This window comes from Nyctereutes procyonoides, unplaced genomic scaffold, assembly GCF_905146905.1.
Source record: "Nyctereutes procyonoides isolate TBG_1078 unplaced genomic scaffold, NYPRO_anot_genome, whole genome shotgun sequence".
NCBI lineage: Eukaryota > Metazoa > Chordata > Mammalia > Carnivora > Canidae > Nyctereutes > Nyctereutes procyonoides.
Genome location: NW_026575051.1, coordinates 14,782,195 through 14,796,789, shown reverse-complemented (window position 1 = coordinate 14,796,789; position 14,595 = coordinate 14,782,195). Strand labels below are relative to the sequence as shown.

The 14,595-nt window shown below is 35.4% G+C and overlaps 1 protein-coding gene across 3 annotated transcripts in view; it reads left to right on the top strand.

Annotated features, from left to right (window-relative positions):
- Positions 1–14,595, top strand: part of LOC129512503 (24-hydroxycholesterol 7-alpha-hydroxylase) — an 89,523-nt gene that overhangs the window by 51,202 nt on the left and 23,726 nt on the right. For all 3 annotated transcript variants that reach the window (XM_055329782.1, XM_055329783.1, XM_055329784.1), the window contains one exon: positions 7,430–7,563. In XM_055329782.1, the coding sequence (XP_055185757.1) occupies positions 7,430–7,563 (134 nt within the window). The remainder of the gene's footprint in view (positions 1–7,429; positions 7,564–14,595) is intronic.

The window sequence follows — 14,595 nt, the reverse complement described above, 5'->3', positions numbered from 1 at the left end:
TGCTTTGCTTTGCTTTCAAGGGCTTCTCCTTTAGGTATGATATGTTCTCTATTTGCCCTTTTGTTTGGCTCTCAAGAGATTTCTTTACTGCAGAGAAAATGCACCAGTGTGAATATCAAGATGACTGAGAGGCAAACTCTTATCAAGTGAGGAAAAGTTGATTATATTAGGGAGGTAGGGAAAGAGAACTGAACCACAGCCTTTTCTAACATAGACCAATTTTAGAAAAACATAAGAAGTATCAGAAAATTGTTTTCTTTAACATTATTGTGTCCATGTGCCCTTGGAGGCCATTATAGTACAGTATATTTTAAACAAAGACATTTCTTTTCCTAAAAGATAGTTCCTCTTTTCCACACAAAGCAGCCATATATTACGGGATTATTCAGATTCTGTGCTAGCCATTGTCCACTTGACTTGGTTATATAAAAGATATGTGTAATAAAGATCACACAGAATTTATAGTACTTGTAAAATTCAAAAGCTGGAATTACACCAGACTTCTGAGCAATAGGAAGTACAAAGAGGAGCATGCCAGCAGCTTTTTCCCTTGGTGCCTATTACTCAGGAGTTGGCAAGCGTTTTCTGTATAATGCCATATAGTAATTGTTTTAGGCTCTATGGAACATAAGGTCTCTGTCACCGCTACTCAACTCTGCCATTATAATATGAAAACAGCCCTAGACAATATATAAACAAATGAGTGTTGCTGTATTCTAATAAAACTTTATTTGCAAAAATAAATGGCAAGTTGGATTTGGCTTGCTGGCCATAGTTTGCCAGCGCATGCCCTTGGCTGTGGCCTCAAATAAGGGAGAAGAAGAACAGGACCTAAATATATGGCTACATGCAAGCTCAAGTCAATGACCTCCAGAAGGTACACTGGCATTCTTGTTCAGATGAAGATAGTATCTTTTACCATTTAAAAATGATAAAATTTTGGGCCAGTTCTGAAATCCTGGCCAATTAAAAGTTCAATCAGCATTAGCTATCACATAATTTAGTTTTAGCATTCATAATAAGAAATAAAATGCCTTTGCTATCTTATACTTTTATGTTAGTAAAAAGCTAGTGACTTTTGTTGTCAATACAGTTGACCCTTAAACAATACTGGCTTGAACTGTACATGAATTTTTTAAAATAAATATATTAGACTATTGATATAGGTACTGACAGATGATTCATCTTATAAACAAATGATGTAAACTTATGGTATTCCTAAATACAGTACAATATTATCAATATATTCTCTCTTCCTTATGATTTTCTTTTTTTTTTAATTTAACTTTTTTTTTCAAAGATTTATTTATTTATGATAGACATAGAGAGAGAGAGAGAGAGAGAGAGAGAGAGGCAGAGGGAGGGAGAAGCAGGCTCCATGCCGGGAGCCCGAAGTGGGACTCAATCCCGGGGCTCCAGGATCGCACCCTGGGCCAAAGGCAGGCGCCAAACCGCTGAGCCACCCAGGGATCCCCCCCTTATGATTTTCTTAATAGCATTTTCTTTTCTCTGGCTTACTTGGTTCTAAGAATACAGTACATTATATGTGACATACAAAATATGTATTAATCAACTGTTATCAATAAGGCCTCCAGTCAACAGTAGGCTAGTTGGGGGGGCCTGGGTAGCTCAGTTGGTATAGCGTCCAACTCTTGGCTTTGGCTGGGGTCGTGGTCTCCAGGTTGTAAGATCAAGCTCCACTGTGCCTCCCCCATCTTGTATGCATGTGCATTCTCTCTCTCTCTCTCTCTCTCTCTCTTTAAATTGAATGGATGGATCTTTAAAATAATAGTAAGCTATTAGTAGTTAAACTTTTGGTGAGTCAAAAGTTATTACATAGATTTTTGATGGCAGAGGGGGTGGGAGGGCAGTCAACACCCCTAATCCCTGCATTGTTCAGTGGTCAACTATGTATCCACCCAGAATTTCTGATTTTAATCTTATTTTTTGCCCGCTAAGTATGTTTCCCTCCATTGTCTTAAAGAGATGATTTAAAAACTAGTAACAAAAATTGTTTAAAACCCAGATTATTTAGTAAAATTCAAGCATTTGTTCTATTTCCTTCAGTTTAGCACAGTGGTTTTTAAAGTATGGTTTCTGGGCAAGCAGCATCAATAGCACCTGAGAACTTGCCAGAAATGCAGATTCTTAGGCCCAATTCAGAATTACTGAATTGAAAACTTTGAGGGCAAGGCCCTCCAATCTGTGTTTTAATAGGCCTCCGAGATGATGCTGAAGTATGCTTAATGTTTGAGAACTACTGGTCTAGCATATACAAAGATCTCAGCACATTCTTATTAAAGATTCTCACATTCTCAGAAATGTCTCTAAAATTGGCTTCTCCTCTGCATCACTCCCATTGTTGTTACACAAAATAAAAGCTTCTTAACTCGTTTCCCCCTCCACTATTTTAGACATTTATCCATTTACTCATTCAATAAAAATTTATCAGGTGCCTACCATGTGTCAGGCAGTGTGCTAGACACTAGGGATACATCAAAAAATAGGAAGAACAAGATTGTGAGAAACATGGAATCATATCCAACCATCAACAATAAACCAAATTATTTCATATATTAACAGGATCTATAAAGGAAACAGAATGACATGATAGTGATTTGGGAGACATTAGCTGGTAAGCAAAGGGGTTCCTGAGGAGAAAATATTTTAGCAGAGGTCTGAAAGATAAGAAGGAACTAGGCTTTCAAAACAGTTGAAATCAGGCAAAAGAAATAATAATGATAATGATGGTAACATTTATTAAGTTTTTGCCATGTGCCAGTCATAGGTGTAAGAACTTTACATGTATTAACTCTTTAAATCCTCACAACAACCATGTAAGGCAGATACTTTTTTCTTTTAAGATTGTATTTATTTGAGAAAGAAAGAGAGAACACTAGAGAGACAGAGCAAACATAAGTGAGGGGCAGAAGGAGAAGCAGACTCCCTGCTGAGCAGGGAGCCCAATACGGGAGTTGATCCCAGAACCCTGGGATCATGACTTGAGCCAAAGGCATAAACTTGACCAACTGAGCCACCCAGGCACCCTGGGAAGATACTTTCTTTATTCCTATTTTGTAGGTGAGCAAACTGAGGGGCAAAGAGGTTGGGTTGTTTATAAAGGTCACACAGCACCCAGGATTCAGTGTGAAATGAGATTAGAGGTTTAGATGGGGTCTTATTTGTCAAAGTAAGAACTTTGGATTTAATTCTAAATAGCATTGAAACAGGGATCTGCACAGGAGACTGACTTGGTCTGATTTACATAAGGATTACAGCAGAGCCAGGTGGGAGCAGGGAGCATGATGGTGGCTATCACTATGGGCCAGCTGAAAAGTGATGATGGCTTGGACAAGAATGGTAGCTATGGAGATGGAGTCATGTGAATGCAAGCAGGATCTGTTTTCCAGATAGAAACAACAGGTTTTGGTGATTAATTAAATGGGAGTAAAAGGGAAAGGGATGAATCATGGATGACTCCTAGGTGTTGGACTTGAACAACTGGACAAATTTTGCTACCATTTTCAGTGAAGGCAAGACCAAGGGAGGAAAGGCTTTATTTCAATGGGGAAAGTGAAAAGTTCTGTGTTGGCCAAAACATGCTTCAAGATGTCTTTTAGACATACAAGCAGTGTTATCAAGAAGCCAGGTGGTTAAAATAAGACGGAGCTCAGGAAGGTGATTAAAGACAGAATATAAAATTATTGGTGTGACCAGCTCACTGATTTATAGAAAACCATTTGTTTGAATCCCCAAGAGAAAGAATCTACCTAAAGAAGAGAAGAAGGCCCAGAAATATAACCTAGGCACTCCTGGGTCACATTCAGAGATTGGATAAAGGAGCCACCTGTCACAAGCTCTGGCTTCGGCTGGTGTAGGCAGCCTGGGATTTCAGTGGAGCACTGACTTCACTTGATCTAGTGACTTCCTGCACTGAACTCTTTTCCAGCCAGCTGAATTCCTCATATGCAAACATGCCCTTTATTTTGGTGTATCTAATCCTTTGTTCTGATTTTACTTCTTCTGAGAGGCTTCTCTGACATCTCCTTCACAATTGCCTCTCCTCACCGACCCCAGACTGGTCGCTATCACCACAGCACATTGCATATTTCCATGCAGTAACACTTACCCCATTTTAACTAATTTAATTCTTTGCCTTCTCTGTTAGACTGTGAACTGCTTAAGAGCCAGGACTCTTCCATTCATCTTCATCCTCAGCTCTTGGACAACTGTTCTCAGTAAATATCTCCTGGGTGAATGATTAAAAGACTTCCTCAGACCTGGTATCTATTTAGTACTGGATAGGCTCTCAAACTGAAGTTTTTCTCCCACCTGAGATTTCAGAGAAAAGATTCACTTTATTAGCTATGGAGCAAAAGTTGGTCAGGAACATGTAGTTTTTAGAGAGTTACTATTAAATTTGTGCTAATAATAATGTAATAATAATGGTAACAGTATTACATGCCACCTTGTATTGAACACTTACTACGTTAGTTTTCTAAATTTGTGTGTAATTTATAAACTCATAAATGAGAACCTCAGAATTCCTCATTTTAACACTGGGAAAAACATTTACCCTTTCTTTCCTTTAGTTTGAGAATTTATTGTCTTTTTATTGTCTTCAAACTTAAATTTCTTATATCCTCTGCAATGCTCTACTCTCCACTAAGTGCCAAATAAATATTTGTTTGCTTGATTTAGTAGTGATATCTCTGACATATGCAACAATCTCAGTCATTTTTTTCAAATAAAGAATTTCTAATTCTGACCATGGATTTTCTAATTATGTTTCCTGAATAGCTTAGAAAGTACAGAGATACTTGGAGAAAAATATGAAGAAGTAAAATTTTGGTGACATTAACTTGCCATAGCATATCAAGATATTTTTCTGATGGTAATAATTTCTTTGGCTGGCAATAACTACTTGTTAGAAGATTTGGCCCCAGGCATATGGTATGTGCTGGTAATGCTCAGACAAATGAAAACCAGGGTTTTGGTGTTTCTTTTTTTTTTTTTTTTCTTTCTTTCTTTCTTTTTTTTTTTTTTTTTTAGGATTGTCTTAGGATCCATTGCCATTCTATAGCTAATTATCTTTTGTGTCCTCATCAAATAGCTATTGGTGATGCTTGTATAGATAATGGGAGTTTTAAAAAGTCTGGGAATGTTGGTATAAATAGCTGTCTCTACTGCAGGATTTCTTAAAACCTGTTATATGCTAATGTGTTCAGGGAATCACCAATGGAAGTTAACATTTCCTGTTATTTGGTTGGCCATAAAACATTTTTCTGCTTTAAACATTTGACATCTTGCAAATGTTCTTTCATAGAACACAATTTGGGAAAACTGTGATATTAAGGTTTTGAAGATGCAGAAGGCATGCCTATTATTTTCCAATCCTTGTTATGGAAAAGCGAAAGCAAAAGTTTAGTGAGATACTGTCTATGAAGGATAAACAAGTAGTCCATAAGGTCACTTGTCTCTTTTTAATATTAGGTCACTTAGGTCTGAACAAATGGGCAGAAAGTTTTAATAAAGAACAGTGCTGTTGGGGTGGCTGGGTGGTGCAGTCGGTTGAGAGTCCAACTCTTCATTTTGGCTCAGGTCATGCTCTCAGGGTTGTGAGAACAAGCCCTATGTTGGGCTCTGCGCTCAGTACAGAGTCTGTTTGAGACTCCCTCTCCCTTTCCCTTTGTCCCTCCATGCCATTCTCTCTCGGTCTCTATCTCTGTCTCTCTCCATCTCAAATAAATCTTAAAAAAAAAAAAGAACACTGCTGTATATCAGTATTTCATTGTTGAAATTTTCATCCTCTCTTGGCCCAAAACAGGAAGTCCCCAAATTCCCTAGTTTCCACATTTTCCAGAATGGCATTGAAGATGGTCTACAATAGCCTCAGTGGATCTTTCACTGTTCTATCACAATCGCTCCACCTTCTAGGCCCACTACACCCATTGTCATTTTCTGAACATATCCATGCTTTCTGCAGTTCTTTACTCTTCCTCTTTTCCTTTGCCTGGAATATCCACTTATTCAACTCCTGATGTTGAAATTGGACCATTTGTTAATTCAATATTTATTTCCTAAGGTTTACTCTCTGAAAAGAACTAATTATAGTTGTAGTTTTAGGAAAAGACACTCACAGAATTTTTTGCTTTTCCTTTAGTTGGACATGAACTTTATTAGAATATTTTACATGTCACAGAATAGTTTCCTTGCTTGCATGGTGTACCAGTTAACTGTGTGCTTGTTTCTTACCTCCCCATAGCCTTGATTGTTCTAACCCTAGTAGAGCCTAATTCAACTCTTGGCCCTTATTCAGTTGAATGGAATGTATAGATGCCCCTATGGGTATTAATAGAACTATAGCCCAAAACGCCTGGTTCCCAGAGTCCCACTAATCAAAGACGTTTGCTTCTGACTACTCAGGAATTCCCTATATACTGATAGATAAGATTTCCCAGGCAGCACCCACCTAGACCTCTCCTGCAGCATGGCTTGTTTTAACTAGCCTTATCCAGAGTCTAAGAGAGACATGGCTGGAGACCCTACATTCCACTCTTACCCATTCATTCCCAATACAGTTGGGAAGCAAATGTGAAAGTTGACTTAATTAAACTGACAGTGTTATTGACTTTTATTAAGCCAATACCGTCAAAATCAAATAGAAAGCTGAGTTGTTTTAAGCAATTTTCAAAATGCATACATTTCATTTGAAATACCATTAACTAAAATATCTAATTGGACTGAAAGACCTTAACCATATTTTGAGTCATAGAAAGATTGACCCCAATCCTTTTTCAGGTGCTTTTAATCTAAACATAAGCTGAGGTATGCATAGTACATTAGGAATGTTTGATGCACCTATGTTTAGAGGGAGAGCTCATCATCCCAGATATAAAAATATGTGTTGTCCCTTTCCTCATGTTCTTTTTGGGCCTTCTGAGATGTATGATTGAAAAATCAAAGGCAAAACCAAAAATGAATCATCAGGGAAGAGGTAGAAGTAGGAAGGCAGATGGCTTCTCAGATCTTTTACTTTTATGCTTTTGATTCCAATCTTTTATTGCTGCTTCCTTAAGTGGAAGAAGAATTTGGACAAGAAAGAATGAAATAAATGAAAATTGAAAAACTTTTCTGTTAGGCATTATCTTAATCATTTGATAGCCATAGGAAGATGAAGACCAAGATTGGATCCAAGTCCAGCACCTTGAAATAATCAACAATGATTTAATTTTTGAGGCTATACATTTGACCTTTGTAAGAGTAAAATGATAAAAAGAGGCACTCGGTTACTAAACTTGATATGCCAAAAGTGCTAACACTTGCTGTCAGAGGCAGCTTCTAACTTGTGTTGATGAACTTCCATAACATCACTTTCTGGCTTCTTTAAGTCCACCTTTAAAAAATTTTTTTTGAAATTCTTTTACAGGTAAAGATAAGATGAAAGTATCTGAGGATGACTTGAAGAAACTCCCACTAATCAAATGGTGTATTTTGGAAGCCATTCGTTTAAGAGCCCCTGGGGTCATTACTAGAAAAGTGCTGAAGCCGGTTAAAATTCTGGTGAGCTATGGTTTGGTTTTAAAATAATCAACCTTCAAAGGGAAAAAAAAGGACATATTTTGCCCATATATTATTAGATAATTCCTTAAGTTCCATGCAGTACTAATGAAACTGGAACAGGTTACTAATCAGAGTTCTGCAGCAACATCTTATTAATATGGGTATTTATCTGTTGGCAACTATTTTAGCTTAAATATAGTAACCTTTTAATAATCACTCTGTGATTCCGTATCAGAATTAGTATAATCCTATAAAAATCAAGCCAGGTAGATTAGATAGTCTGCTGAACCAACTAATAAGTAAGTAATCCTGAGCAACAGTAGGTTAAGGAATTGAGGGTATGAGGAAAGGTTCTTTGGATAACTGGAAGGTAGTTTTAGGCCACAGATAACAGCTATGGAAACAGATAGCAAGAATGCTGTGGATAATAGCAACTGATACTAGCAGTCAATAGCTGAGTGAGGGAGAGAGGTCCTTCCTATGAACAAAGCAGGAGAAAATTCTCAAGTGCTCCATGAAAGATACGTACATTGGACTGACTTTTAATTCAATATTTGGCAAATCAATCTGGCAGGACAAAACTTTTTTTTCAGAATGACTTGACGTAGGGTCTACATTATCCAGATAGGTCACCTTTATTAGCTTTTTTTTATACACAGTTTGAGAATGCTTGGATTTAAACCAAGAAGAATTTTTAGTAGTAGAAACAGAAAAGACCCCTCAAAATCCAAATTTTGTTAAAATTGCAATTTACTACATCTAAAGGAAACATAGCTTCTTTAATTGGTCTTGCATAAATTACAGCATTTAGTTTTAGTGGGATTTTAGCAACTTTTGTTTTTAAATGATCGATTAAATACCTTAAAATACCCATATAAAAAGGGGCACCTAAGTGGCTCATTTGGTTAAGCATCCATCTCAGTTTCAGCTCAGGTCATGATTTCAGGGTCCTGGGATTAAAACCCATGTCAGGCTCCTTGCTTAGAGGGAAGTGTGCTGAAAATTTTTTCTCTCTTTCTCATTCTGTTCCTCCCCCCGCCCACTCACACTCTCTCTCTCTCTCTAATTAATTAATTAATTAAAATATGAATATAAAAGGATATGCTTTGAGGGGATATGGTTCAATAACGGCGCAATTTAGTAGAGGAATGTATTTTTACTCTGAATACTATATTTTTTATTGGACTTTTATTAAGTTTTATTTACATTTTGGCTAACAGATAATTAGCTGAATTACAGAAGTTATTTATCTGCTAGTAGGTATCTTGTTATTTTAAGTATACAGATCCTATGCATGCTTTATTACATTTATACCTAAATGTTACAGTTATTTTGGAGCTTTTGTAAATGGTATTTTTTAAATTTTTGGTTTTTTCTTTTTTTAAGATTTTATTTATTTATTCATGAGAAACACAGAGAGCAGAGAGAGAGGCAGACACAGGCAGAGGGAGAAGCAGACTCCATGCTGGGAGCCCGACGTGGGACTTGATCCCAGGTCTCCGGGATCACGCCCTGGGTGGAAGGCGGCGCTAAACTGCCTGAGCCACCCAGGCTGAGCCACCCAGGCTGCCAAAATTTTTGGTTTTCAATTGTATATTAGTTGCTTGTAGAAATGCAGTTGATTCACCTTATATCTGCAACTTTGCAAAACTCAATGCACTTATGGGTCCTACAAATGTTTTTATAGATTTATTCAGAGTTTCTATGTAGATATTACTTTATTTCTTTTATTTCTTTTTCTTGCCTTATTACACTGGCTCTAATGTCCAGCACTATGTTGAATAATAAAAGTGACAATGAATATCCTTGCCTTATTCCTGATCTTAAGGGGAAAGTCTTTCATTAAGCTAAATGTTAGCTGTAGGTTTTTGGTAGATACTTCTTATCAAGTTGAGGAAATATCCCTCTATTTCTAATTTGCTGAGAATTTTAATTATGAATTGGTGTTGGATTTTGTCCAGTGCTTTTTCTGCATCAGTAGATATAATCATATGCTTTTTCTTCTTTTACATATTGTGATGGATTACATTTATTGATTTTTGAATGTTGAACCAGACTTGCGTCCCTGGAATAAATGTCATGTATAATTCTTTTTATACATTGTTAAATTTGTTTACTATTACTTTGTTAAGGATTTGTTTTTGCATCTAAGTTGAAGAGAGAGAGTGATCTATCTATAGTCTTCTTTCCTTTTCTTACTTTCTTTTGTACTGTTTTGTCTGGTTTCTATATCATGACAATCTCTTAAAAAATGTTTTATGTTTGTCTTGTCCCTTTCTCATGAGCACTCAGATTCCTTTCTTCTTTCCTCTCTCCTCCATCTTCCTTCCTTTCTCTTTCTCCCTCCTTGATTCTTTTGTTTCTTCCATCCTTCCTTCTTTTGCTTTCTTTATTTCTAGCACATTTATTTGTGGGTGTATGTGTGTGAAAGACAGCAAAGAGAAAAATCAGCAGTCTGTTTTCTCTCTTCTTTTACCTTAATTCTTTTCTTTTTCTCTCATTTCCTCCTTCTCATCTCATTTTTCAGGTTTTTTACCCTGAAATCTTTTTCCTTTTAAGTTTCCATTTCATCTTTAGAAACTATGCCCATAACCAAAACAGAGAGAAAAAAAAACATAAAAATCCTCATATCTAAATTCTTGTAGATATGTTTTCCTGTTGCTTTTGCATTTTTTTTCTTCTGTGAGCTTTGGTGTGGTTTATGTGACTTCAATACATTTTATCTCAGACTTCAACTAGTTGTTCAGCCTGCCTCGTATATGGCAGCTCTGCATCCCCCTTTCCAAAGTTAACACCCAGCTTGTGCTATTTCATTATCTAAATATGTGAAATCACACAGTAATTTTATAAGAAAGTTTAGATTTGTGATATAAGTAGATTTTCTTCCCAGACCCAAACTAAAAACCTTTATTTATACACATACCAGTTTCCAGTCAACATAATGTACTTTTGAAATTGTGTTCTTCTTGGCTTCTGCTATCCTTACATTTAATATTCTTATGCTATTCATTATCTTTTTTTGCTGGATTATGCTTAAACCCCAATACTTCTTTCTTCAAATAGATGCTACCTTGTCTTTACTATTATCACGCCACACTAATTATCCTCTTATTTTTCCTTTATCTTTTACTGTACCACCACCTGAAGTCAATCTTCTGTGCCCTCTTTTTTCCCTACTAGCAGGAGCTTTCCACTGGGTGTTAGTTTTTTGTTTATTTCATTTTACTTCTCATTGTAGGACCCTTGAGGATAACTCAGTCCATTTCTTCCTTCCTTGTTGTAGAATCTTTTTTTTTTTTTTAAAAGCTCCATGGAGTCCAAAGCAGAGCTTGAACTCATGACCCTCAGGTCAAGACCTAAGCTGAGATCAAGAGTCTGATGGTTAACAGACTGAACCACCCAGGCTCCCCCACTTCTTCCTTCCTTGCATTTTTATTTTACTATAAGATGTTACAAAGTTATTTGCTTTTCACCATAAAATTTCTATGCAACTCACTTAATTGCTGGTCAAGTTGCAACATTGGGACTAATACAGTCACTATATTCTACTGCCCCATACAGCAATCTGAAAACCTCCTCTATCCTTCAGCAAATAGTTCTTGAAGAACTTCTAACTTCATGTTACTAGGATTGTGTTTTACTAAAGGAGATTATAAATTTGTTGTGGCCATAAACATGTCATATTTTTTCAAAAATAATTTTACTTATTCAAGAACTTTACCAAGAGAAACACCCAAGCTCAGGTTAACCATCTGCCTTTGGCTCAGATCATAATCCTGGAGTCCCTGAATGGAGCACCATGTCTGGCTCCCTGCTCAGCAGGGAGTCTGCTTCTTCCTCTCCCTGCTTATGCTCTCCCTCACTCACATACTCTCTGTCTCTCAAATAAATAAGATCTTTAAAAAATATATTAAGAAAAGAAACACCCAAGGTCAAACACATGCGCACACATATATACTCATGTATATACAACCACAATGACCCTTTATCCAACATGCTCCTTGTATGACAGAAACCTGTTTCATCAGAGTATAAATAGCATATAAATCTTCCATTTAAACATTATTTAACATTATTATACTATCATGCATCCAGGGCTTTAATATTTATTTCAATGGCCTTATAATAGTCCACTGAATTGATAGCTTAAATATTTAATTATTTCCTAACTTTTGAAAATTTAGAGTGTTTTCCTTTGTAGTTATTGTGGTGGTTATTTACATCTTTGTGCATAGTAAAATTTTTTAATGATTATTCTTGAAATATGTTTTGGTAGTGAATTATTAGTCCAAGGCAATAAGCACATTTATCATTCACTGTGTATAATCCTCTTACAAAACTGAACTGTTTTATAATTCCACCAGTATTATAATAAATTCCACCAGATTCCCAATAAAAATTTTTTATTAGAAGTAATAAATGTCTAAAACAATTAGAAAAATTGTAAAAAGATCATAGTCTCTTACCTCCACTTCCTCACATTCACACTTTCTTCCTAGAGGACTTGAAGCCCAGATGGATCCAGGCTTACTCAAAGCCCTAGTGGTGGCTCTCTTAGTGACCAGGCAACCCAGAGATGTGTGCTCAGGATGCTATCTTCCAAGAATGTTTCAGAACTACCTTTCCTTATTTTTCACAATATCTTCTTAATATTTGTAAAAGGTGCAGCAGTGTTTTCTGTACTTAGTATTTCTTTTATAAACAAAATAAAACAATCTTTCTTCCAAGGAGGCATACACTAGTCACTGTGAACTTCTCTCAGCAGGGTTGAGGCTTTAACTTTGAAAATGACAACTTGTACAGCCTTTTCTTATTGTTACATAAATAAATCATGGTAATTATTTTTAAGAAGGAAGCCATAAAAAAAGCTAAAAGAAGAAAATAAAGATTAGTTAAAACTTGATAAGTCTGATAACCACTCTGAACATTTTGGTATTCTTATATTTCAGATTTTTATATATAGTCTGTCATTTTAAAAAATTCACTGGGGCCATACTATGCTAATTTTCTCATAATTTGCTTTTATATTAATAGTAGCTCACAAAATTTTTCTGTATGATGTCTACATCATTTAAATTGTAGCATAATAATCTAATATGTAGACCTAGTATAGATTTTTAATTCATTTCCCTATTCCTGAATGTGTATGGCTTCCAGTCGTTCACTCTTACAAACAGTGCAAAGATGGGCATCCGTATAGCCAAATCCTGGTATACATTAGTCGTTATTTCCTTAGTGTAAATTCATACAGCATGGTCCTTTTAAGCTTCATATATTTTCTAAAACAGGTAGAATGTCTTTGTTGAATATATTAATAGGTTCCCAGAAATTTAGGTTATAAAAAACATTTCAAATGGGGTCATGTGTGTCAAGTAGTGGCAGAGACTCGTCTTTGTCCTTGTTGGACAACTGGTCAGATTTCTTGCTGTGAAGACTGAAAGTGGTCTCCTACTGCTCTTTCCTAATGTAGTCTGAACATGGTCTCACTGTTTATTTTTGTTTCTGTATTTATTCCTTTCTATATTTTTGGAACAAATTAAAATGGACAAATACTATCTACTTTCTTTGACTTATTCTCTTCCTTCTTTTTCTTGCCAAAACTCTTAAACTTCTACCTGTGTCTCTTTTCAAGGTTTTATACTTTTAATACACAATTAATCTGCAAGAATGCCCAGAAAATAATAAATAAAGTGTTGGAAAATATGAATGATTAACGAGTATTAATATCTTCTGAAGGTATTAAAATATGGTATAAAACTAGAACACTTAAGATGAGATGAAATAAAATAAAACGGTGTGATACTGGTGTCAGTCTAGACGTTCAGTATCAGTGTAGTAGACTGGATAGATAATACAGAAACAAACCCTTTTGTACATAGGAATGTAATATAGAATAAATGAGTCATTATAAGCCAATGAAGAGGGAAAAGATTAATATACGGTTTGGGATGATTGGCTAAAAAGTAGGTATTTTTTAACTTTCAGAGTAGCAGTTCTCAAACTTTCTATTCTCAGGATTACTTTGTATGCTTAAGAATTATTGAGAACCCCAAAGACTTTATTAGAAACTATAACTGAAAAATTGTTATAATATTTATTTGGTAAGTAAAAGTAACAATAAACCTATTATACCTTAAAATAATAGCATGGTTTTATGAAACATAACTATATTTTCCAAAACATAAAAAATGTAAAAGAATAGCATCATTTTAAGTTTTTGCAAGCCTGTCTAATACCTTGCTAATAGAGGACATCTGGATTCCCATAAAAGTGTCTGGAATCAATCTGTTGTGATATATTATTTCCGTTCATGGAAATGAAGAAAATCCAGCCTCACACAGACATGTCACTGGAAAAGGAATCAATATTTCAAAAGCCTTTAAGATATGGCTGTTCTCTCATACCTCACTGGAACTCAACAGTGGGAGTTACTTAAAAGTTTGATGCAATCTGAAATATCAATGAATTTTTTTTTACTCAGTTACATGAAAATCCTTTGGTTTGTCCTATACTTTGAATAAGTATTTTACCCAGGAATGATTTTTGACCTCACAGAGCCTCTGAAAAGGTCTTGAGAATTCCCAGAAGTTTCTAGACCAGCTTTGAGAACCCCTATGTTAGAAAGAAAAGGGCTATCAGAGCTTAGGATTCATCAATGAAACCATAAGTTGAACAGATTTGAATATATCACATTAAAATTTAATATGGCTTTTTAAAAAGTATAATCCAAGTTAAATGTAAACCAAAAATTACGAACAAATGTTAACAGAAGTACAACACAGGGGTAAATTGTTTTAATATTTAAGGAACTTGCAGATCAATAAGTAAAGCATGAATATTACATAGATTAACAAGGACAGGACATGAACACAAGAGTTCACAGGAGAAAATAACATGGAAAAATGCTCAACAGAGACATAAAAATGTGTATAGCACATTTAATAGGTTAAAAAATAACCTATTAAAAATGTCAGATTAGCAGAGAAGAGGGCAATGAAATTACTGAAATCTATGGGTAGAAACATTTTTAGG